The sequence below is a fragment of the Ruditapes philippinarum genome, unplaced genomic scaffold (genome assembly GCF_026571515.1).
Source record: "Ruditapes philippinarum isolate M1 unplaced genomic scaffold, ASM2657151v2 ctg2432_1_1_1_1, whole genome shotgun sequence".
In the NCBI taxonomy this organism is placed as follows: Eukaryota; Metazoa; Mollusca; class Bivalvia; order Venerida; family Veneridae; genus Ruditapes; species Ruditapes philippinarum.
This window is the reverse complement of record NW_026852842.1, coordinates 210,311-233,207: the sequence shown is the minus strand read 5'-3', so window position 1 is coordinate 233,207 and position 22,897 is coordinate 210,311. Positions and strand designations below refer to the sequence as shown.

Here is a 22,897-nt window from a genome sequence, read left to right as displayed (position 1 = left end):
TCTCATGTCTGCAAAAACATGTATGAGACCATACGATATGCAGTCCATCTATACATATGGTCTCATCTCTGCAAAAAACATGTATGAGACCATACGATATGCAGTCCATCTATACATATGGTCTCATCTCTGCAAAAACATGTATGAGACCATACGATATGCAGTCCATCTATACATATGGTCTCATCTCTGCAAAAACATGTACTAGACCATACGATATGCAGCCCATCTATACATATGGTCTCATGTCTGCAAAAACATGTATGAGACCATACGATATGCAGCCCATCTATATATATGGTCTCATGTCTGCAAAACATGTATGAGACCATACGATATGCAGTCCATCTATACATATGGTCACATCTCTGCAAAAACATGTATGAGACCATACGATATGCAGTCCATCTAAACATATGGTCACATCTCTGCAAAAACATGTATGAGACCATACGATATGCAGTCCATCTATACATATGGTCTCATCTCTGCAAAAACATGTATGAGACCATACGATATGCAGCCCATCTATACATATGGTCTCATCTCTGCAAAAACATGTATGAGACCATACGATATGCAGCCCATCTATACATATGGTCTCATCCCTGCAAAAACATGTATGAGACCATACGATATGCAGCCCATCTTTACACATGGTCTCATGTCTGCAAAAACATGTATGAGACTATACTATATGCAGCCCATCCATACATATGGCCTCATCTCTGCAAAAACATGTATGCGGCCTATCCATGCTCATGGTCTCTTCTCTTAACTAAATTTGAAAAACCATCGTTAAGCTATTTCAAACTATCCATTGTTTTAGTCCTGCACTCTCGACATAATTTTATACTGAAATTTTTTTATGATCATCATCTGTTTTTGAGGGGCGGATAAATTTAAAATCACATTGAAATATAATAATAACAGCGATGATAAAAAAATAGATTTAATTGATAATAAATGCAAGAATACAGTTAATAATGTTGAGTACTGAATATTTAGTTGGTTAAATTTGCGACTTTGAAAAACGGGGTCTCGTTGGATAATTAATCAAATATGTTATTTTTTAAATCTATTGTATTGTAAATCTTATATAAAACAATAGATTCTGTGGTAATCTATATTTCCTGAAAACATTATTCAGTTAATGCCTTTCGGTAGTTTTAAAGTTTTTGCGAAAATGTTACTGGCAGCGTTAGAAAAGTTGTTAAGTGTATATTAAAGATATAAAGATATATCATGCAGTCAGCCGTATGGAGAATTTATTAAAATAGATACCTCTTTTACCAGAAAATTTATTATTCATAACTCTAACATAACGAAATACAGGATATTGAATGAGTGTAAGTTCAATACTGAATTTATTGCACGAGTTGAATAAAATCATATTATGCGAGCCTCTGTTCAATACATTCAGTAATGAACTTGTTAAACATGATATATGATATAATTATGATACTGAATGCATAAATAATGGTTTTTCTATTTTTTTTCATTTTTTTCTATTGCAGATCTCTACCGGAACCATATATTGCTTAATTTGTGTTATTTACATCCTCATGTTGTATTTGTAATACCTTGAGTGAAAATAAAGTTTTCTGTCTGTCTGTCTGTCTGTCAGTAATGAACTTGTTAAACACGAATTTTACATTCTATTTATCACATACGCAAATGACGTCACGTGAAAATATATGCACGGCCGTGAAATACCATATTTACGGAGTCGCAAAATCGGCACGTGTAAATTAAATGATAATTTTTTTAAGCAATACAGAGAGCTAGCTATCTCCCTGACTGAAGGAAATATCAGTATATTGAGTACAATGTGTGGCCTCTCAGAATGTAGTGTAGTGCGAAAACGTTGATGAAGCGGAGAAATAATCACCAAAACGGTTGGCGCTTTGATATTATAAAATTTGTAAATTTGATTGTAAGATAGACTATGCAGACTGAATCTGTCCTAAATCTACCAAGCGGTTAATTCTTTGTAGAATCATTGCATACAATTTGCTAGCAAGTCTTCAGTAGTGTTTGAAATTAAGCACCTTAAATAGAGGAAAATTGTGTAAATGCAATTTCAATGTGAGCTTTTATGATTTTTAAAACTGACCAAAACTGGCATAGTTTAATATTCATTTTCATAAAAAAATTTAATTGCTCATTTGTGTCTAACATTTCTAGAAAGGTGTGAAAAACAAGTTAATAATTAACAGTTTAAAAAAAAAACAAATAATTTCATTTTATAAAGTAACCATGAATTGATTAAATCTGTTTTCTATTGTAAACTTATAACAAGTGTAAGTACTGTCTTTATCATGCAATGACTTCATTAAAATGCAATCATTTTTCATAACTTTGGTATCTAAATGACAATTTATGAAACTGTGAAAAATACTGAAGAGAAATATATTTTCCTCGTTAAAATGCATTCATTCCGACCGTGCGTTTTAATTGGCCTTAAGTATAAGTATAGCAGAAAGAACTTATTATTACCTTTATGAAATATGTCTAATGACCTTTGTCTTATAGATTATTTCTTGTGACCTGTGAATTACATGTATGTGTTTAAGCATTGTGTCTTCTATTTTTTCTCTTATGAGGTATCTCTTATGAGTTACGCTTTCTATGTTATGAACTATGCATAATGTCTATTATATTATATCCTCAATTATTACTGACTAGGGTACTTGGTATCATTATGTCAAATTTGATTCAAATCTACCCAGTAGTTTGAATTGACTTGAGATACAAAATTTTACAGAAAATTTAAGTTGAAAGTTTACGTGACCTTGACGTTTGCCATCGTAAATTTAATATCATTAAGGACAATGAAAGAATTTTTTTATTTCTTTATTTTTTTTTTTTTTTTGGGGGGGGGGGGATCATGGTGAACAAGTTTCATTGAAATCCATCTATCTGACTAGATGCGATAGCAAAACCTTTAAAGTTAAGGTCACTGTAACCTTGACTTTTGACCTAGTAACCTAATTTTACTTTATAGGCCCCAACTAGGGCAGTAGGGGATATTAATAACCAAGGTTCATCAAATCGACCTATTAGTTAGAAGATTCGATATTGGACGGAATGATGTAATGACACACGAAGTGCGATTTGAAACCCTAACCCTATCCCAGGTGAAACAAGTGATTTTTTCCGCTTTTAAAAAATAAAAATAAAAGGACAACACAAGTAATAAGAGATCGTGATTAAACCAGAAGAAAAAAACACATAAAAGACAAGTCAATACACATAAGTCATAACTCACAACACAAAAGAAAAATGACTCTTTTGGGCTGCGGCCGGTAGTGAATCCTTTAACTGCAATAATGTTGTTTTTTGTCTTGTTGTTTGTTTGCGACTCTTTAAAAATGGTATTGCACGACCTTGCATATATTTTGACGTGACGTCACTTACGTTTTATAATACTGCAGGTTTGTAACGTCGCTTTACATTGGATAATATTGACGTTTATATAACTTAATATATACACTTTTTATGAAGAAATCTCACTTTTCTCACTAAAAATGCTGTTTGCTGTATTATAAATTCGTTATAGATATTTCTGACAGATTATATGGCCGTATATAAACGGTTGTTTGCTATATAACCCTCGACTAGCGGCTCGGGCTATATTTCCAAACAAACGTTTATACGGGGCCATATAAGCTGTCAAAAATCTTTATAAGTAATGATATAAACATATTCATAGTGTAAAGACGCGCTAAATGTAAGCGTTATCATTATTGTATGGGCGTCAATGAAAAATGACTCTTTTTCCCTTTTAACAGTCTTTATTTTTGGTAGGTGATAAAAGCATGATTCGTGTAAGTTCATTACTGAATTTATCGAACTCGCTAAATAAAATTGAATTCGTGTAAGTTCATTACTTATTTTATCGAACTCGTTGAATGAATTTAAATTCGTGTAAGTTCATAACTGAATTTATTGAACTCGTTGAATGAATTTAAATTCGTGTAAGTTCATTTCTGAATTTATCGAACTCGTTGAATTTGAATAAAATAATATTTTTCTCATCAGAGGTTCGTATAATATAATTTTATTCAACTCGTGTAAATATAACCCGAGCCACTAGACGAGGGTTTTATTGCAACAGCCGTTTATATACGACCATATAACCTGTCAACAATCTTTATAACGAATTTATAAAACAACAAGCATCATTTTTAGAGAAAGTATTGCATTATTATAAAGTTTTATATACACGGCTGTTGTCGATTCTTAAAGAAATGTTACTTTTTTTCTCTGCTTGTTGTATTACAAATTCGTTATAAAGATTGTGGCCGTATTTAACGGCTGTCTGCAATATTTCCCCCGCCTATCAAAACCAAGCAATAATATTTTGGATAATGGTGGACTTGTTTCATTGTCTAACCTTATTGTTTTAAATACGTAAATGAACGGTAACAGTTAATAGAATTATTCGACAGGGTTCATATTACTCTTTAATTATGATGTAGGGCTGCTTTGCCGGTCATTAGGTAGCTCAGGCCCTTCGCAGATATATTTGGTAGATCGTTGGGTTATAATTGGTATAATTAACTGAAAAAATATAATATTATCACAGACAATGTAATATACTTATACATACGTTTACAAAGTGAGAACAATGCCATAATGCATTACCGTACCCATACATATCACTTATGCATAAACATTTGTGAACGGTTAGTGCATGTTACTATAGGAGTATTAGTTATTGAAAACAGAAATGTTTGACTTAAAACTAGATCCACTTTGCGTTTAAGAATTAAAGACTGAAAACAACAACCATTATTAATACATATTTTATTTATCAGTGATTACTACCATATAACATTACTACCGTATGACATTTACACAATCTTTTTAGTATGTAACCAGCTAGATCTACAAGTATCACAAAAGTCTATACTATATTTGATTCTTTGGTTGCATCTATGTTGACGTACCAGGAATCACATCTATACTAAAATGTCTGTATGCCTACGATATACTTTCTCGTTTTATAACGAATGGATGCAGACTCAACACAATGAAGTTTTTAATGTCTATTATTTTTTTTATAATTGAAAATTGCTGACAACTATTGTGTTTTAATATCTAAAAGTATTTTCTCTGAGAGTAAACGATTTACTCCTTCTTTCTTGCCCACGATACAGAGAAGAACCTGAAAATATAAGAGCCAGAATGTCACAAAATATGCAGTTGGAAACTTTCTGTTACATGTCAATCACTAGTAATGGTAATAAATTTGACATTGTATGTTGTATTTGTGAAATAGTCATAAGAACTAAAAAAGGAAGGCTTTCCTGAATTTCCATGTGGGATGACATTGGCAATTAAAACTGTTTGTTCAACTTAAGTGAGTGAAAAGTGTTATAAAAGTTACAGTGTCACTTATGCTTAAATGGCCGTTTTCAGTAATTTAAGAGCCCTAACTCAAGAATTCAAGGAGCAATTTAGATGGTTATCAGACATAACTGAGATATAAAAATTGCCTATACAACTTATTTTGACAACAAAGACAAGTGGAGTCTGATGTCTCCCTAGAAGCCTGGTTAATAATGGCTCATAAGTAGTCGTGTAATGATATACTAATATTTTGTACTTTAAAGATTAATTTTTAACTTTTATAATCTACTACCTCTGGCATATATAGATCGAGGATCAGGTCTTGATCCTTCCTAGGTGTGATTCTTATTAGTTCTTCCACTATACTATCAACCTGAAACACACACAAACAGTTCATTACAGTAAAAAAGTGAATGTAAATATTTTATTCTTACTATTACTCGTGATTAATTTGTATGTTATCGATTCAAGAACAAAGGAATTGCTCCTACATAAAATGTTTTGTTTATTTGTCCATATTTGTTTAAATATTTTGTTAAGAAAGGTACCAGATTGTACGTCAGCAGCCAAAAAACATATAAAAAGTATTGCAATACTTTAAAAGCAAATACTTTAGGATGCAGACCATTTATAAAAGTTCTGAAAAGAGATAATACCTTTGTTATCATAACCCTCTTTCTGCATATTGTGAAATTGTGTTTGATCATTTAACTAGTATTTATATACTGGTACCCAACTCTTTATGATACAATTGTCTACTCTGTTACCAAATTAAGAACGGCATATTTTAATAAGTAAAAATTCTTACAATTTCTTCAGTAAAAGGACCAAATCTTCCAATCCGGAGGCTTCTCCTCATCATTGCGTATCCAGCATTCTGGTAGACGTATCGTCTTAAACTAGGAGATTTGTCACTTACAATAGCCTATATTTAAAGCACAATTCAAACATAATTATAAAACAAATGACTAAGGATACAGATGATGACAAATAATATTGAATTGTGTATATAAATCATGTAAGGTAAACTTTGTGACGAAATTTACCTGTATACATTATGTATATTGAAGGGAAAGAATGTAAAAATCCAAACACTTCCTCCACAGACACTGACATTGCAAACTGACATACAAATAAATAATTTTTTATTGCAGAATATTTTTTTACCTGAATAATGTAGGATACATCTAAAGATATGACATTAAATCTAGATGTGACCTTGACTTTAAAGCTATTCAATTGTGCACTTTGTAAATCATCTCAATCAGTTTTAGAGTTACAGAGCAAATGACTTCTGACTCTAAGTGTGACCTTGACTTTGATGCCAGTCATCCAGAACATGCACTAAGAATTTTGTCTTGATGTGGATATTAATTGAGTCAAGTTTGGTCTCAGTCTATCAAGTAATTCATGAGTTATTGACTATGACATTGATTCTAGCCATACAGAACAAGAACCTAACACTATCATCTTGATGTGGGCATTATTTGTGTTAAAAAATCTGAGGTCCTTTAAAAGTTCTTTTTGCAAGGGAAAACTAATGCAACTATGCATAACAACAACAAAAACTTGTAATGTAAGAACATAAACAAGAGCAATATAACAGTTTTGTTGAAACAGATGATCCAGAAAATACTATCTGGGGAGGGAGGCATTTTTAAATAGTATTGACAGCTCTAATGACTTTCATCCAAGTTCTTTGTTTCATATCTATGAATGGTGAGGTTGACATTGCTCTCTCTTTAGGAAAACAGTATTTTCTGGAAATACCCTTTGTAAAAATTACAACAGTACAGACATTTTTATTTTAGAATTTCTATATTTAAAAAAAACCAACATAAAAACAAATGTAACTAGATTTTAAGCATGAAAATGATTTGATCAAAAAATAAAGAACAAATCTAATACAAATGTACACAGATTTCTTTTGGTCAGTTAATTTCACATTATTTGGTCTGTTGTAATTTTGAATGTATTTCAAGTAAAAAATTAACTGTTTTTGCAGAATAAATACCTTAAAATCAACATAAGACCTGCAAAAGTCTAATGACAGACTTTTGTACCAATTAAGGCTGAAAAAAAAGCACAACATGCTGTGAATATTTGTGGGGGGCTTATTTTGAGAATTTCCTGGTCATGTTTTCCACAAAATTTAATCACAACAAGAAAGTAAAATACGGGGTCCATTAATTTTAGGTCCAAACATGAAAATACACGAACTTTCATGACCCTGAAATTAAATCTTTTCACAGTACAATTTGTTCATATCTTTGAAGTATTAAATCATACAGGATAAGGAAACTTGTATCATTTGTAATGCATGACCATGTCAATTTAGTGAGATTTCTATGAACTCATAACAAGAATTCTGCATAGATTTTGATTATTTGTACTAATTTGAAAAGGGCACATGTACATGATGGTGTATATTAGTATCTAAGAGCTAAACAATATAAAACAATATTTCTTAAGAAAATGTTAACATACAGGACAACACAATATTGTTAAACATTCAAAAAAGCTTGTGATGAACTTTAAGGCTAAAGTATGCAACACTTAAGTTGTTAATTGTATAAAAGTAAAATTCATAATACAATGTCAGACCAAATTTATTGAGTTTCATATTGTCAAACCTACCTTTCAATAATAAAGTTTCCATCAACTAAACGGTCACATCCACAAAAGAACAGATCCTCGGGTTTTATGTCTGCTCCTTGAATTTGGAGACATGTATCATGTGTCCACTGGCCACATAAACTACATTCAATCCATATTGGATCTAAATCTGGATTAGCATTTGACATGAAGGCACAACAAGCTAGGCCTTCAAACGCACATTCTTCAAGATGTGCACCAAATGGTCCAGGTTCACATATTGCTGGAACAACATGTCTTAATGTTGCATAACTGAAAAAAATACAAACTAGTATCAATAACATACATAAATAATTCTTTCACATTTCTATAACACCTGTGTTTATATGTTGTTTTGTGTAAGTAGATTATAATAAATATTCTGCACTTTTTATGTTATATTTGGTTGAAGCTAGAAATGTTCGCGGATTTGTTATAAGTGACATATTCGCGGCTATAAAGATTCGCGGAATCATGCCTACCGCGAAAACCGCTAACTTAAAATGCGCGAAATCTTTTCTAGGAATACAGTAAAACATATATGATTAACATTAAAACTTTACCAACAACTCATCAGACTTGAAGCATTTAGAAGTCTGATAAACTGACCTGTCAGACTATTCTACATGTGTGCAGGTCTGTTGCAAAAATGGAAATTGAAAAATGAAACAAAAAACCATGGCAATGCCATGAACCAGGTTTTCAATTATCAACATTGTAGAAAGATCTCTTGTAGTTGAAAATACAAATACTTTCTTAGAAAAACCTGGTTACACATTTCCTGTATATAATCAATGCAATTGTCATATTCCTATGTAAGCCTACAAAAAATTAGCCTCTTGAGCATTTGTCAACTCTTGTTACTTATATATAATTTGTATGTTCTTAATAAAAGCTCTTACCGACTAGGTTTTGATGGTACCCAAACAACATGGATTGGATGTGGAAAAAGTTTTTCACCAAAACATGGAAAAATATTTTCCATGAATGGCACCCTCACATTTTGTTTAGCATAGTGATTGACAACTGGCCTCTTCAATATTGTTGCCAACATGTGCAAGTGGAAAAGTGCTAAAATATCAAAACACATTACAATAATAAAGTGCCAATCTCCCCGCATAGTATTGTTTAATTTTATTAACCTGTCAATAACACGGTCAATGCACACAGTATATTAATCTTTGGTAGATTTTCGGTAAGTTTTGTGAGATGTATGCAGTACAATGGAATATAATTTCATTTGTATCTATGAACCTAGTGTACCGAGCATTATAGAGCAATAGGGTAAAGCACAAGTTTATAACATAAGTGCCATACATGTTTTAAGTTGGAGACCGCGTTGGTCCATGTTTTGTTTTTTCCTTATAATTTTCGTCATTATTGAAGCTATATGTGATTTTTTTATGTTGTTCATTTTGTTTTATTATGTTTTACTTAATTTTGTAAAGTCTATATTCTTTTTAAATAACACTGTTTAAGAATTCATGTTAAAATTAATTCAAATAAATTAATAAATGTCATTTCAAAGCTGTAAAGCACACTGCAAATTGATTCCATTTAAAATATACTGCAAAAATAAAAAAATAAAAGAAACAGTGTCATCAGTAAGGATTTAACCACAGACCTCACATTATGCTGGTGTGACTTTCAAAACATTACTTATATACTTCACATTAATTCTCCTAAACTACACGGACCAAATTGAAGTGGGATTGAATATTTAAATGAGTGCTATAATGTATTCATAATTGACAGGTCAATAAAATCAGACAATACATTATAAATCACAGTGAGCATACGGATTAAAACAGCAGCCTGGCTATCATTGACTTACATGTAGGGAGGCATCTCTACCAAGATTAAAAATGTACATTGCAATTAGCATATATTTTTAAAAACTCCAGTTGCAAGGATGAATGTATTTTTTTCCCCTCAAATATTTGCAAAAGTATTTAAATTACAAATATCTCTCAACCATTTAAATTACTCTCTATTTAAAAAAATCAAGAACACACAGCCATATATCACCTATCAAAACTACTAGTTAATGCCTCAGATAGACAAAACCTGTCACAGGAAACAACAGGTTCAACTATTTCAATCCTGGATACTTAGCTAGAAAGTATGTTTAATAGTATAATTTACAGTTTCTGCTTCACACTTGCAGAATATCTAATTTTTTACTATGTGTATACAGGATATTTGCTGCTCATGTGATAATTTGGGTATGTTTTATATATTAATTTCATGATAACATTTTGTAACATATACATGCATTATTTATAGTTAACCTACTACAATCTCTGCATGGGTTTCTTGCTGTCAACAACAGCTCCTGTTGACAGACAAACTCAACCATTTCTCCATGGGATACATCTACCGGGATACAGTATTCTTGACTACTAATTGATGAGATGAAATGTTGACATTTCTCTCCGAATTCTTCTACGATCTAAAAAAGATTCTATGTGGTGTAATATTTTTGTTTAGAATAAATTTGTGCCAATGTCAAGGGTAGAAAGATGATGATAAGCACTAAAACTTCAGCTGTGACCTTGACATTGAACTGATAAGACTGATTCATGAGTTTAGCAAATTATTTTAATTTGAAGACCATTTGACTAAAGTTTCTACAGATAATGAGGTCATACTTATGACCCTGAGATGTTACCTTGACCTTACATGGCTGAATCACAAGATCTTGATGCAATCATACATACTATGGAATGCCGGTAGGAATATGCCAATTTGCTTATTTGGCAACTACTGAATTGCTTATTTGCTAATTGCTTATAGCTGATTTGCTTATATAACTTGTATGCTAGTGTCAGGCGACACGTCTGACTCATGGAGTTCTTGTTTGATATGACATAACAAGTCTTTGTAGACTATATTTCAAGCTCATGAACCAATACCATGTTGTTATGTTTGTAAAGTTTTGGTAATAATAACTTGTGACAATTTTGATCAATCCATCATTCAGAATCAATCCAGAATATAGGTTGAAAGAAAAATGGACACTTTTTATATTCAATTTCGAAAAAAAAAATTTAGTTTCAAAAAGAAGATTTTTTTTATTATCTTGAGTTTCAGTTTTAGCTCCACAATTCAGAGAATAGGAATGCTATTCTACTCACCAAGGCATTGGTTTTCTTGGTAACTTGTTTTTCTTTGCATCTTACTGGGACTTTGCATAAACAAGGCTTAACATGCATACAAAGAACATGTAGAGGCTGTGTCTTAATACTAAAGGTCAAGGTCACCAATGTATTGTACTTTGTTTATTTTTTTAACGAAGTCTTTGTTTTTCTGTCATATCTTTGTTACTATTGCTTATATCTAACTGTAATTTCACATAAGCATTATGCAACAAGCATACAAAGTATACAAAGAGGCTTTGTCCATTATACCCTAGGTCATGATCATGGTCATGGTCACCTGAATGACATGATGGCATGTTAAAGTTTCAACATGAAGAAATGGAATTGTGTGACAAAATTTCAATAACATTGAACCAAAATTGGGATTTCTTGAGTGGTTAATAAAGTATTCTATGACTATGACCTAGTTTTTGACTCATGTATTAATATCTTGACCTCAATATCATCCTGATGAATATTGTGACCAAGTTTGATGATGACCATGTCCAAATTGTGACCATAACAATGTCTCATGTTTTTTTTGGTAAGATTTGACATGATTGTGACCTTGAATTGGCGACCACATGACTCACCCACAGACAAAAGTGATCTCAAAATGTTACAGAGCTAAAAACGTAAGGAGAAACATCAGTGTTTAGCATGCATCAAATGGATAATTCGTGATACTTTGTGTTTGTACCAATAAAAATGAGGCTCCAATGATAAATCTTCAGAGAATAATGATCCCTTTATACACATTTTATATGCCATAAAATATGAAATAATTTTCAATCTTCATCCAAAAATTTTCACTTATATCTGACTAATTAAGTGTTAATTATGGCATTAATCTCTGACTTAAGCTGCACAAACAGATTTATGTCTTCAAACACATTATTAGGCATTCTAAATGACATGTCAGCCATCAACTGTAGACATATATCTGCATAGGTATCACTGCAAATATAATTATTGATAAACGGTATTCTTAAAAAACCAGTGAAATTCCAAGAATGCTGTTGGTTAAAGGTAAAAGATCTGACTCAACTGGTTGTCTGTAGTAAGATTTGCCATATACTTCCAGCACAGTGTAAACTATTTCTATTGCAAAAAAGCAAATAAGCTATTGGCAAATAAGCACAAACATGTACGTAAATAAGCAATTAACAAATAAGCAAATTAGCGATTAACAAATAAGCAAATTTGTCATTAAGCAAATGAGCAAACTGGCAAATAAGCAATTCAGCAAATTGGCATATCCTTACCTGCATTCCATAGTAATCTGATTTTATTGGCTGCTATTCTGAGAAATAGACCTCTGTCATAATAAGGCACCATGTCAGTCTACAGTACTTTTAGTCACAATACTATATAATGGCAGCAAGCATATCTCCTTTTGTGGGTAAAGCACTTTCATAATTTTCTTTACATTTTTAAGAATCAAATTTTCTATTCCATATATTTTGCTTGAACTATTTTGCTATAACTTCAATTTTCCAAAACACCTTTTCTATTCAATTTAATTTGTTAAAATTAAATTAAAACCTTGCTCTCAGAGGACAAGAACTTGAAATTTGAGAAAGTTTAAAAGAAATTAGCTTTGATGAAGTTTGAAATAAAAAAAACAGGTACTTTATTGTCCAGATTTGGATTTTTTGACAAAAACTTGATAGACCTGTGCCTTAAACTGTACAATCCATTTCTCTAAACCATTTTGCTGATAACATTACATGATACATTTTTGTCAGTATCATTTGACAAATTTGGAGTTAAAAAATACCAGGACAAGAGTCAGATCAGGATTTGAACCTGAAACCTCCCCATAACATTGTAATTTCTCCAACATGTTTGAGGTGCTCTAACCAGTTGAGCTATCTGACACTTAATTGTCCACTTTGAAAAATATGCGACTTTGTAATTACTTCACAAATGAAGAGATCTTTATGTCCAACAATTTCAGCAATAAAAATTCATCATATTAAATCTATAGTAAATAACCAAACAGTGGTTTTAGTAAATATGTACTTACATATTTTGAATATTCTAGAACTTTGTCAGCCATCAGTACTACTGTCATTAGTCTTAATAAGAAAGACATGCTTTCATCACCAAATATTGATATAGAAAAAGTATGAAATACACAATTTCCATCTGCTGTTGAAGATAGGCAAATCCTCTTACCCAGAGAGTCTGGAATAAAATCTTTGTACCTAAAATATAAGTGAGGTCATGGATATAAAAGTGTTTTCATTCAAATATTGGACTATGAAATTACAACAATAAAAAATGCATTTACTCATATAGTGATGTGATAATATGACATGTGAGACAATAAGTTGTTATTGTCTGCTAAACATTGATATATGACATTACTATCATTTTTTGTGTTTAGATTGGATACAAACTAAATTTAGCTAATTTATGTTTATGTTATAAATGTAAGAACTGTATAATGATATTAATGATTTTCTGATTTGTCATGTCATTTTCTAATAACGCCTTGGTATGTCAGCCCAATAGGCATAAATGTTTTTGACTAAAATTATAACTATACTTGGCATTTGTAGTCAGCAGCTGTGGAACTTTCCATTTTTTGGATAGGGATGAGGGAGGGTCTGGCATGTATGGAGTAACTTCTCCGCTGAGAGCAAGAAGCTCATTCCAATCCCCTGCACCCAAAATCCTCAAAAGTTCCAGACTGTTTTTTTGTACTGATTCCTGGAAATCAAATTAAATATTTTGGTGGTCAATACACATTAAACCAATAAAGAAAGTAACAAACAAAAGTGGAATTGGTAGATGCAATGCTGTCAAGTAATGGAATGATAGGTTCAAAGACAGGTGTGTAAAGTGGGGTGGTACGAAAAACTTAACCAAGGTGTGACGCCAACGCCGACGCCGACGCCGACGCCGGGGCGAGTAGGATAGCTCCCCTTTTCATAGAAAAGTCGAGCTAAAAATGCATTTACTCATATAGTGATGTGATAATATGACATGTGAGACAATACGTTGTTATTGTCTGCTAAATATTGATATATGACATTACTATCATTTTTTGTGTTTAGATTGGATACAAACTAAATTTAGCTAATTAATGTTTATGCTAATAAATGTAAGACCTGTATAATGATATTAATGAATTTCTGATTTGTCATGTCATTTTCTAATAATGCCTTGGTATGTCAGCCCAATAGGCATAAATGTTTTTGACTAAAATTATAACTATACTTGGCATTTGTAGTCAGCAGCTGTGGAACTTTCCACTGTTTTGATAGGGATGAGGGAGGGTCTGGCATGTATGGAGTAACTTCTCCACTAAGAGCAAGAAGCTCATTCCAATCCCCTGCACCCAAAATCCTCAGAAGTTCCAGACTGTTTTTTTGTACTGATTCCTGGAAATCAAATTAAATATTTTGGTGAGGTCAATACACATGAAACCAATAAAGAAAGTAACAAACAAAAGTGGAATTGGTAGATGCATGCTGTCAAGTAATGGAATGATAGGTTCAAAGACAGGTGTGTAAAATGGTGCCTTTCTTTTCAATGGCATACAATTTAAAAATATTTCATTATTACATTATTACTGTACACAGAATTAACAAGCAATTATCATAGTATTGCAAGCAATCCATAAGTCCCCTACCGGTTGGAACCCCATCAACATTCTGAAGGGCCATCGGCCATTCACTAATGCTTCAATTTTTCTCTATTTTAAGTAAATTTGTTGGAAAATTTTTAAGTTCTTTAAAAGTGATCACAGGAAACAGTTTTTATGAACAGACAGACAGATGGATTGAAGGACACTCTAAAGTTAATATTTGAAACATCCCTGTTACCAAAATATAACATTTTAAAAGCAAAATTCTTAAACAGGAGATAACTCTTGAATTAAAGATGCAATTTCATAAAAATTTTCAGCTCTTTTTGACTTATCACAAATATTGTTATATTTGCCATGTTTTAAGCCTATTTGTTGCCAAGGCAACAGATATTTTTTCAAAATAGGAAGAACAGATAAGACATGCATAATCTCAAGACTGCTATCTACCCATATGTCAAGTTTCATACAAATATTTCCAGAACTTTTTGCGTTATCACTGGATCCAGTTTATGTGTAAAATTTGCCCTATTTTCAGCCTGTTGCCATAGCAACCAGAATTTTCAACATAGGAAGAAAAGAAAAAGACGTGCATAATCTCAAGACTGCCATCTACCCATATGTCAAGTTTCATAAAAATATTTCCAGTACTTTTTGCGTTATCACTGGATCCAGTTTATGTGTAAAATTTGCCCTATTTTCATCCTATTTGTTGCCATAGCAACCAGAATTTTCAAGTTATCGCAGGATCCAGTTTTGTGGACGGACGGACTGACAGACAGACGGACAGACAGACGGACGGACAGGCCGACGGAGGGTAAACCTAAAGTCCAAGTCCCCTCCAGTAAACCGGTAGGGGACTAATAAGGCATCATTAGACTAAACTTGTGAATGCACATTGATTTCTACATGTTCTTACTCATATTTCTTTTTAATGAAAAAAGAATGTTGAAAATAATTACCTGTGTAAGTTCTAAAAGTCTCTGTCTCCTGTTTTGTAAGGTATCTACTATAGATATAGAAGTAGAAGAGGGTTGAAAAGCAGGAGGTATAACAGAAGGGAGTTCAGAAGTAGCTGAGTCAGAATTAAGAGGTGCAGAAGGGGTTTGAAAAGCAGGAGGTACAGCAGAAGGAAGTCCAGAATTAGCAGAGTCAGAAGTTAGAGGTGCAGAAGGGGGTTGAACAGCAGGAGGTTCAGCAGAAGGGACTCCAGAAGTAGCAGAGTCAGAAGTAAGAGGTACAGACGGGGTTGAAAAGCAGGAGATACAGCAGAAGGGACTCCAGAAACAGCAGAGTCAGAAGTAAGAGGTGCAGAAGGGGGTTCAGAAGCAGGAGATAAAGCAGAAGGGAGTTGAGAAGTAGCAGAGTCAGGAGTTCCACAAGTAGCAGAGTCAGAACTTAGAGGATCAGAAGGGGTTTCAGAAGCAGGAGGTACAGCAGTAGAATGTACAGAAGGAGATCTAGATGAATTAATCACACCCATAGTAGCTAAAGAAGTAGGAAGCTCAGCAGAAGGGGATAAAGCAGAATGAGGTTCAGAAGAAGTAAGTACAGAAGAAGGTTCAAATGTAGAATGCCTCGAAGAAAGGGATGCAGGAGTAGAAACTCCAGGAGGTGCGACTAATGGGCTGTAAAATCTGCTTCTGAAAAAAAAATCCTGAAGATTTTTGGCTATTCATTTAACAAAACAATATGTAAAAGGTCCATAAATGTCATCATTATATAATTTATAAATAGCTTTGCAATGCCTTTAAGATTGGCTAACAAGCAACTTTTGTAAAAAAATAACAGGTCAATATCCGAGTATATTCACTGTTATTTTCCTAAAAATAGATTTTCAGAGTATATACACCGCTTTTTCGTCTGGAAATCCCCCAAAAACCTCGAGACTATGACGTGAAGTCACGCCAAGTTTGTTGTTATTATTCTGAAAAAACGTTGGGTGACATGTTAATAAGAGTCAAATAAGTCTATTTTACTTACCATCATTACATTTTTAAGAATATTACAAATAAGCGTGCCAATGCGCTTATTTAAGACAAAGTCAAATTATGGAAAAAGAAGACAAGCTGTAAAATGTCAATATCAGTCATATCATGCAATGGCAGATTTGATAAGTCATATAAAAGCTATTAATAAATTATATAATGAAACAGATATGTACTTTTTAGTTGTTGATTTATGATGTAAAATGTACTGAAAAATTCATATTGACAGAGATGATAGCCTCTCTCAATATCAATTTTGTCAGTACATATCACATCAGCTAAAAAGTCCATATTTGTATAATATTTAATCAGACCTATAGAGATTGTTTATCCTGGCAGACAGAGTTTGACAGACAAAAACTACTCTATGTCAAAATTGAAACAGAGTTATGGTGATTGTTTGCCCTGTTTTACACTTGAAGAGTATACAACTGCTTATAATTTCAAGTCAAAAGCTTTGATAGTAACAGATCACAGTAAATCAAATTAAGATACTGATGGGAGAAGATAGGGAGAATATAACTGATCAACTAGAAGTTGAGATAAAAAAAAATTTTATGATAGCAAGAGGAAACCTTGAAAATATTAACATATCTTCGTGTACATAAACACATATATCAGTTCAGCCAGAGGCCCAAAGTTTGTGCATAATTTCTTAAAGCATCTGCACTCCACAGTTTAATTACATTTTTTTTGTAACATTAATATATTCAATTGGTCAGCATTAAGATCAAGTGATCCCAATTTTTTTTCTCATCAATTTGATTTCCTATAATCATGTCAAGTTTTTATTGGTCAATTTTAATTTCTACAATCACTACAGCAATAAACTTTAATGATTTCTTTTGTTAGTAAAAACTTGTCTGTTATCATATTACAATGCCCCTGATACAGTTATGACAATTGTTGCTTGCAATTGGATTTTTTTTTTTACACAAGAATTGAAGTTGTCCACCAGGAGTACAGTGGCTTCACGTACAAACCTAAAATTTATTCTGGGTCTTTTTGATGGAGGATTTGGCGTTATGTCATAATGGTCTTGTAATGACTCAATCAGCTCATAAACTTGGCAAATATTTGGCCGTCTTTGATGAGCTGTAGAATAAAATCATTTACATAATATTGATATGCATTAAAGTACATATTATTAAATGTTGTTTTGAAAAGTCCAATTTGAAAAGTCCAATTTGAAAAGTCAAATTTGAAAAGTTCAAATCAAAAATGGATTAAATGTTCCTTTCTGTTTTAATCTTGTATAAAGGGAGCAACTTGCTTTTTATGAGTAGTATACTGTTACCTTTTATGTAAGTTAATTTTGGTTGTAATGTTCAGAGGATAATTCTACTATCTCAATTGTACATTAAACTTACATTTTAACTTATATCCATAACACTCTGTATATCAGCCACTATGTGGTAATCTACTTGTATATTGTAGATTATTTAGGTAAAATAGAATGAAAATATGAAAATTATAGCCATTCTCTGTTCCTTTTAGTACATTTCTGGATTCAAATTAGTTAATTTAATATAAACATGCAGAATCTCCTTTATTAAGAGTATTCATTTTCAGCTAGGACACAGAGTTTCAATAGGGCGTGGGTTCAAATCCCATGAGAGGCTTTTTTCATATTTATGTTGGTCACAATTTTATCCTTATTTTTTATATAAAATCTGTACTTAAGAAAAAAAAAAGTTTTATGCATAACTTTTACTGTGAATTGTATGGGATTGGATAGGGTAACTACTTCAAATGATTTTAAATTGAAATTGGCATGTTAAACTTTCTTTATGTTTTTCACAAATGTTTATGCATTGTATTTCTATCAAGATAATCATTATTAAATAGTTTTTTCGTGAAAATATTGTATATAACAAAATCTGAAAGGTTTTCATACACCACCCTTTTCTTATTGGATTTAAAATAACAAGTAATTACCTGAGTCAAACAAATCTTTTCACAGACATTTGTCATTCAATGGTTTTATTTGTAGTTATTAAAACATTATGGTTCTTTATTAGTACTTTTCAATGAAACAAGCAGAACTTTTCTTCAGATAATGAAAAAATATTCTTTGTTGATGTTGTATGAAACTGATACAAAGTTATACTTCAACTGTCAATATTCTTCAAACAAAATGGTAAAATTTTGTAATTTCTTGTATTTATGTCCAGAATAGAGTACAGTTTATTAATATAAAGTTTTAAAAGCCTTTTGAAAAGGTGTTAATTATACATCTAATACCTTAATACGAATTTCAAAATGTTATGCAGCCATAAATGCAATACAATGAAACTATGTGTCATGTGTGTCGTCATTAAGTATAAAGTCATGTTTATGCACATATTTTCCCCACACTAAGCTAAAATTTGTTTCAAAATGCATAATTTAATGTAAATAGGCCAAAATAAAAGAAGTGAAATTACGTCATTTTTATCGCAATTCATTCATAAAATGGGCTAAAATGACGTTGTTGTTTAACACACCTATCATCTGGCACCCCTCATGCCAGATGCAATTTCCGGCATGGGTAAAACTAATGGAAACGCCAGTCTGCTATGCAAAAAAATCTTTAAATTTCACTAATGCTATGCTCTTGTGAAAATATTTGAAATTTTCTTAATTCTCAGTGACATTCACTCCATCAAAAAATATCCTCTATGTAGTGTTTTTAATGTTTAATTTGACTACAATTCTGGAAACCAATTGACAACATTTCTTTTATAATTGTTTAAGTGTATTACTCACGCTTAGGATGATTCAGGGAAACAAAAGGAACAGAAGTCCTTCTCCACCACACAGGGCAATTCTGCATGTCTGCAAAAAAATTTCTTCTCTTTTCCCTAGCTAATGAAAAATCGATAATTATGAGTAAAACCAGAAACAATAAGTTAACCAATAAAAAGTTGTCAAAGAAGAAACAAACTTGTATACTTCAATGCTGGAAACTGAAACTGAGCAGATATGAAGAATGTAATGCTGTAACAGGATTGTTTAAATACACAAAGGTGAGAATAAACCAAAAAATGTGATATGTAGGTAGTAACATAAACAAGATTTTTTTTTTAATACACATGACAACAAGAGCTATTTCATGAGAAAGCACACTGGATCATGTGTTCTTTTGACCATTCAGTGTGCCTTGGAGATAGGGGTCATGCTCTTCTACACAACTCTGAATTGAATGTCAAATTATAATTAACATTATTTGTGTGTAGTTAGTTCAAAATGGTTTTTTTGGATGGATGAGACAGTTAAGACAATAATTTTAGGATAGACATTTGTGAGACACATTGAGAAACCTCAGAAATACAAATCATATTCAGTGTGAGATTATTTTGTAAATAAATAGAAATACATGTAGATCATTACCAGAAGATGTACCAGTTGGAGTTATAGTGAGGCCAATGATATACCTCATCTCTGACATATCCATGTCAAAGCAGTGCTTGGACAAGGCATCCTTTAATGTCTCTGTAGGAGGCTCTTCAGATGTATCTGGAATATATAGAAAAAAAAGAAGTCAGACAAGATCTTATTCTATAGAGGATATTGAATGAGTGTAGTTTAATACTAAATTTATTTTAATTTGACTTTAATAAAATCATATTATGCGAGCCTCTGGCGAGCATAATATTGTTTTATTCAACGAATTCAATAAATTTAGTATTGAATCTACACAAATATAAAATTCTAGTTATCACATATATAAAATAAGAACAGTGAACTGTTAAACTGAGTAATTTTTCAATGATGCGCCCATAGTATAATACTAACATTAGTGCGCTTTAACGCTATGTTTCTACATAGTGCAAATGACGTGACGTCAAAGTGTTATTACACTAGTAATATCGTTTTTACTATCGTTTTTATTAAATGGCTTTTTTACACTCCCGCACCATGGTTTATGTGATAAAATTATGCATTGAACTTATTAGTAATGTCAAATCTATTTATAATTATTTGCATGTAGCTAGCTTTACATAACAAGGAAAAAAATTATCCATGGATAATACAGTGAAAGTTGTGTAGACCAAACAGCTTTCAGACAGAGGGTTTTGTCTGGTTTTCTCAATGTCCCCTTCGGGATACTGTATACCGAGAAATGACTTACAACAGATGTTGTTTATTTGCATTTTGAGAATCATATGTACGTGTACTGCATATGAAGAAATACAAAATAGCATGTTTTATTTATTCTTGTCATATTATTGCATCTAAATACAATAAAATTTTGGATTTAAAATGAACAGCAGTTACCTCATAACAATAAAGTCCAATAATTTTTGCATTTGTTTTACATTTGGGCACTGGATAATGATTAAATGAACTTAGTTTACTTTGTTTGTTTTTAATAATGCCCCCACTGTAAATATGCCATATTTGTCAGATAAATGATTTTAAATAAGGTCTTGGCAAAGTTTCACTGTCTTTGATTAATTTAACTTTGTCACTTATGGACAGTTCTTCTTTTTGTGATGGAATAGAACTTGGCGCAGATAATGTTTCGTTGCCTTCACATTTTGGAAAATGAATATACAAAAGCAAGGTAGTATAAAGATACTTCTTTTTTGTATTCATACTGATTTCAATTTATCAATTCCTTGTGCCTTTTGGCATTTATATAAAACAGTAACATCTTTGCCTTACAATAAATTAAACTATGAAAAGGAGACATAATAAAGAAATCAGACAGTCAGTGTTCGGTTACTTTTAAACACATCCAATTGCCAAGTACACAAGGTTATTCACACCTTCTCTGTCTGGTATTGTCAATTTGTCAGTGTATTCATCTATATAATTAAACCCTTTCAACCATCTGATATTTGGGTTTTACATATTCCGGTATGTCAATGTTAAATGCAATAGTTTAACAAAGGGAAAATTTGGGACTGAAGTAATCATCCGGTATCTTAAAAGTTCCAATTTTCTCAGCGTCTGGTTTCCTAAACTTTGACTGTATGTAAAATATATCTTTGGGTTTTAGAGAAAAATATTGAAATCCTAAATAAAATTTATGCAATTGAAAAAAAACTTGCCCTGTTGTCCAAATAATTGATGACCTCCCTGAGCAAAAGCAGCTTTATATAGCTCCTTAACTTCATCATTTTGGGCAAACGCCCTCTCCATCAGCTCATCACCTGTAGAGAGACCATCAATGTTATAAACTTCCAATTTATTACAATCTAGGTTTTCAACTTTAGGTTGTAACTTTTATTAAGATGATGTCAGTATCATATTTATACCTCCTGATCAAATGATAATTATGAGGCTTGCTCTGGAAACAGATTTATTGATTTTACCATCCTGGGTAATGCTGGAACACACAAGGACAAGAGGTATGTCAGTTAACTTGGCCATGTAGAATCCTACGCAGAGAACAAGGGTACCACATTTCATGCTAATTCAATAATATCAGTGTGTGTTAAAGTATTAAAAAAATGTTAAAAGCCACCAATGGTGAAAACTAAATCTTACCTTTGAACCTGTAGGTGTTCCCTATCATGACTAAGCATACAACACGAGATTCAGGATGTTGTTCCCTGAATTTTACAATCTAAATGTATGGAAAAAAAAAATAAAAGAAGATCAGTAAAAAATTACAAACTGAAACAAATTATAATAGGGCTCTTTTTCATTGCTTGTTTGTTGTTCATATGTGCATCATTATATCACTTTGGCTACACTCTTGTAAAATAATTCCTCGCATCCAACTTCAGTGATTTTATTTAGCGAGAAAAGCACATTTTGGATATATTATTTCTTAAATTAATTTATCTTGTTAGGTATAATAAATAATATTACCTTTTTTTCAAGTCTTGCCCATTTCTCTGTAATACCAACCATCTTTCAAATATGGCACAAAAGAATTCTGAAAGGTAGAGCAAGTATCATAAAAAAAAATTTAGTTGATAAAGTTATTTCAAACTTACTTTTCGAAACATTATACACTGTAAATATTTACTTCTTTCGGATGATAAAAACTTAAAAAAGATACAGAGGCACATGGATTCTAAAACATAATTTTTCAAAAGAAGAGACCATGAAGTTCTGGATATTTTCTTCCATAGAGAATTTGCAAGACAGGACATAAAATTGTAAGGGTACAGGGCCTTATGGTCTCATAGATAAATTTTTTTTAAATATGACACCATGAGGGTCAACATAGTTTGGGCCAT

General features: G+C 31.8%; 1 protein-coding gene across 1 annotated transcript; it reads right to left on the bottom strand.

Annotated features, from left to right (window-relative positions):
* Positions 1-4,803: 4,803 nt before the first annotated feature.
* On the bottom strand, positions 4,804-22,610 carry LOC132725952 (uncharacterized). Its single transcript, XM_060711178.1, has 16 exons — positions 22,524-22,610; positions 22,197-22,275; positions 21,758-21,859; positions 20,091-20,216; positions 19,467-19,655; positions 17,596-17,813; positions 16,581-16,657; positions 15,998-16,373; positions 13,687-13,850; positions 13,162-13,342; positions 10,288-10,444; positions 8,895-9,063; positions 7,996-8,265; positions 6,167-6,283; positions 5,651-5,731; positions 4,804-5,173 (listed from the first exon to the last, which is right to left on the bottom strand). Exons 1-14 carry the CDS (start codon positions 22,563-22,565, stop codon positions 6,274-6,276), a joined length of 2,160 nt encoding a protein of 719 aa, XP_060567161.1. The 5' UTR covers positions 22,566-22,610; the 3' UTR covers positions 4,804-5,173; positions 5,651-5,731; positions 6,167-6,273.
* Positions 22,611-22,897: the final 287 nt, after the last annotated feature.

Excerpts from the sequence above, each read along its gene's own strand:
- LOC132725952 (XM_060711178.1), bottom strand. The coding sequence starts at position 22,565 with ATGGTTGGTATTACAGAGAAATGGGCAAGACTTGAAAAAAAG. Across the intron at positions 21,860-22,196 it reads GAACACCTACAGGTTCAAAG|GTGATGAGCTGATGGAGAGG; the intron begins GTAAGATTTAGT and ends GTCTCTCTACAG. Across the intron at positions 19,656-20,090 it reads TCCAACTGGTACATCTTCTG|GAAGTATACAAGTTTGTTTC; the intron begins GTAATGATCTAC and ends GTTTCCAGCATT.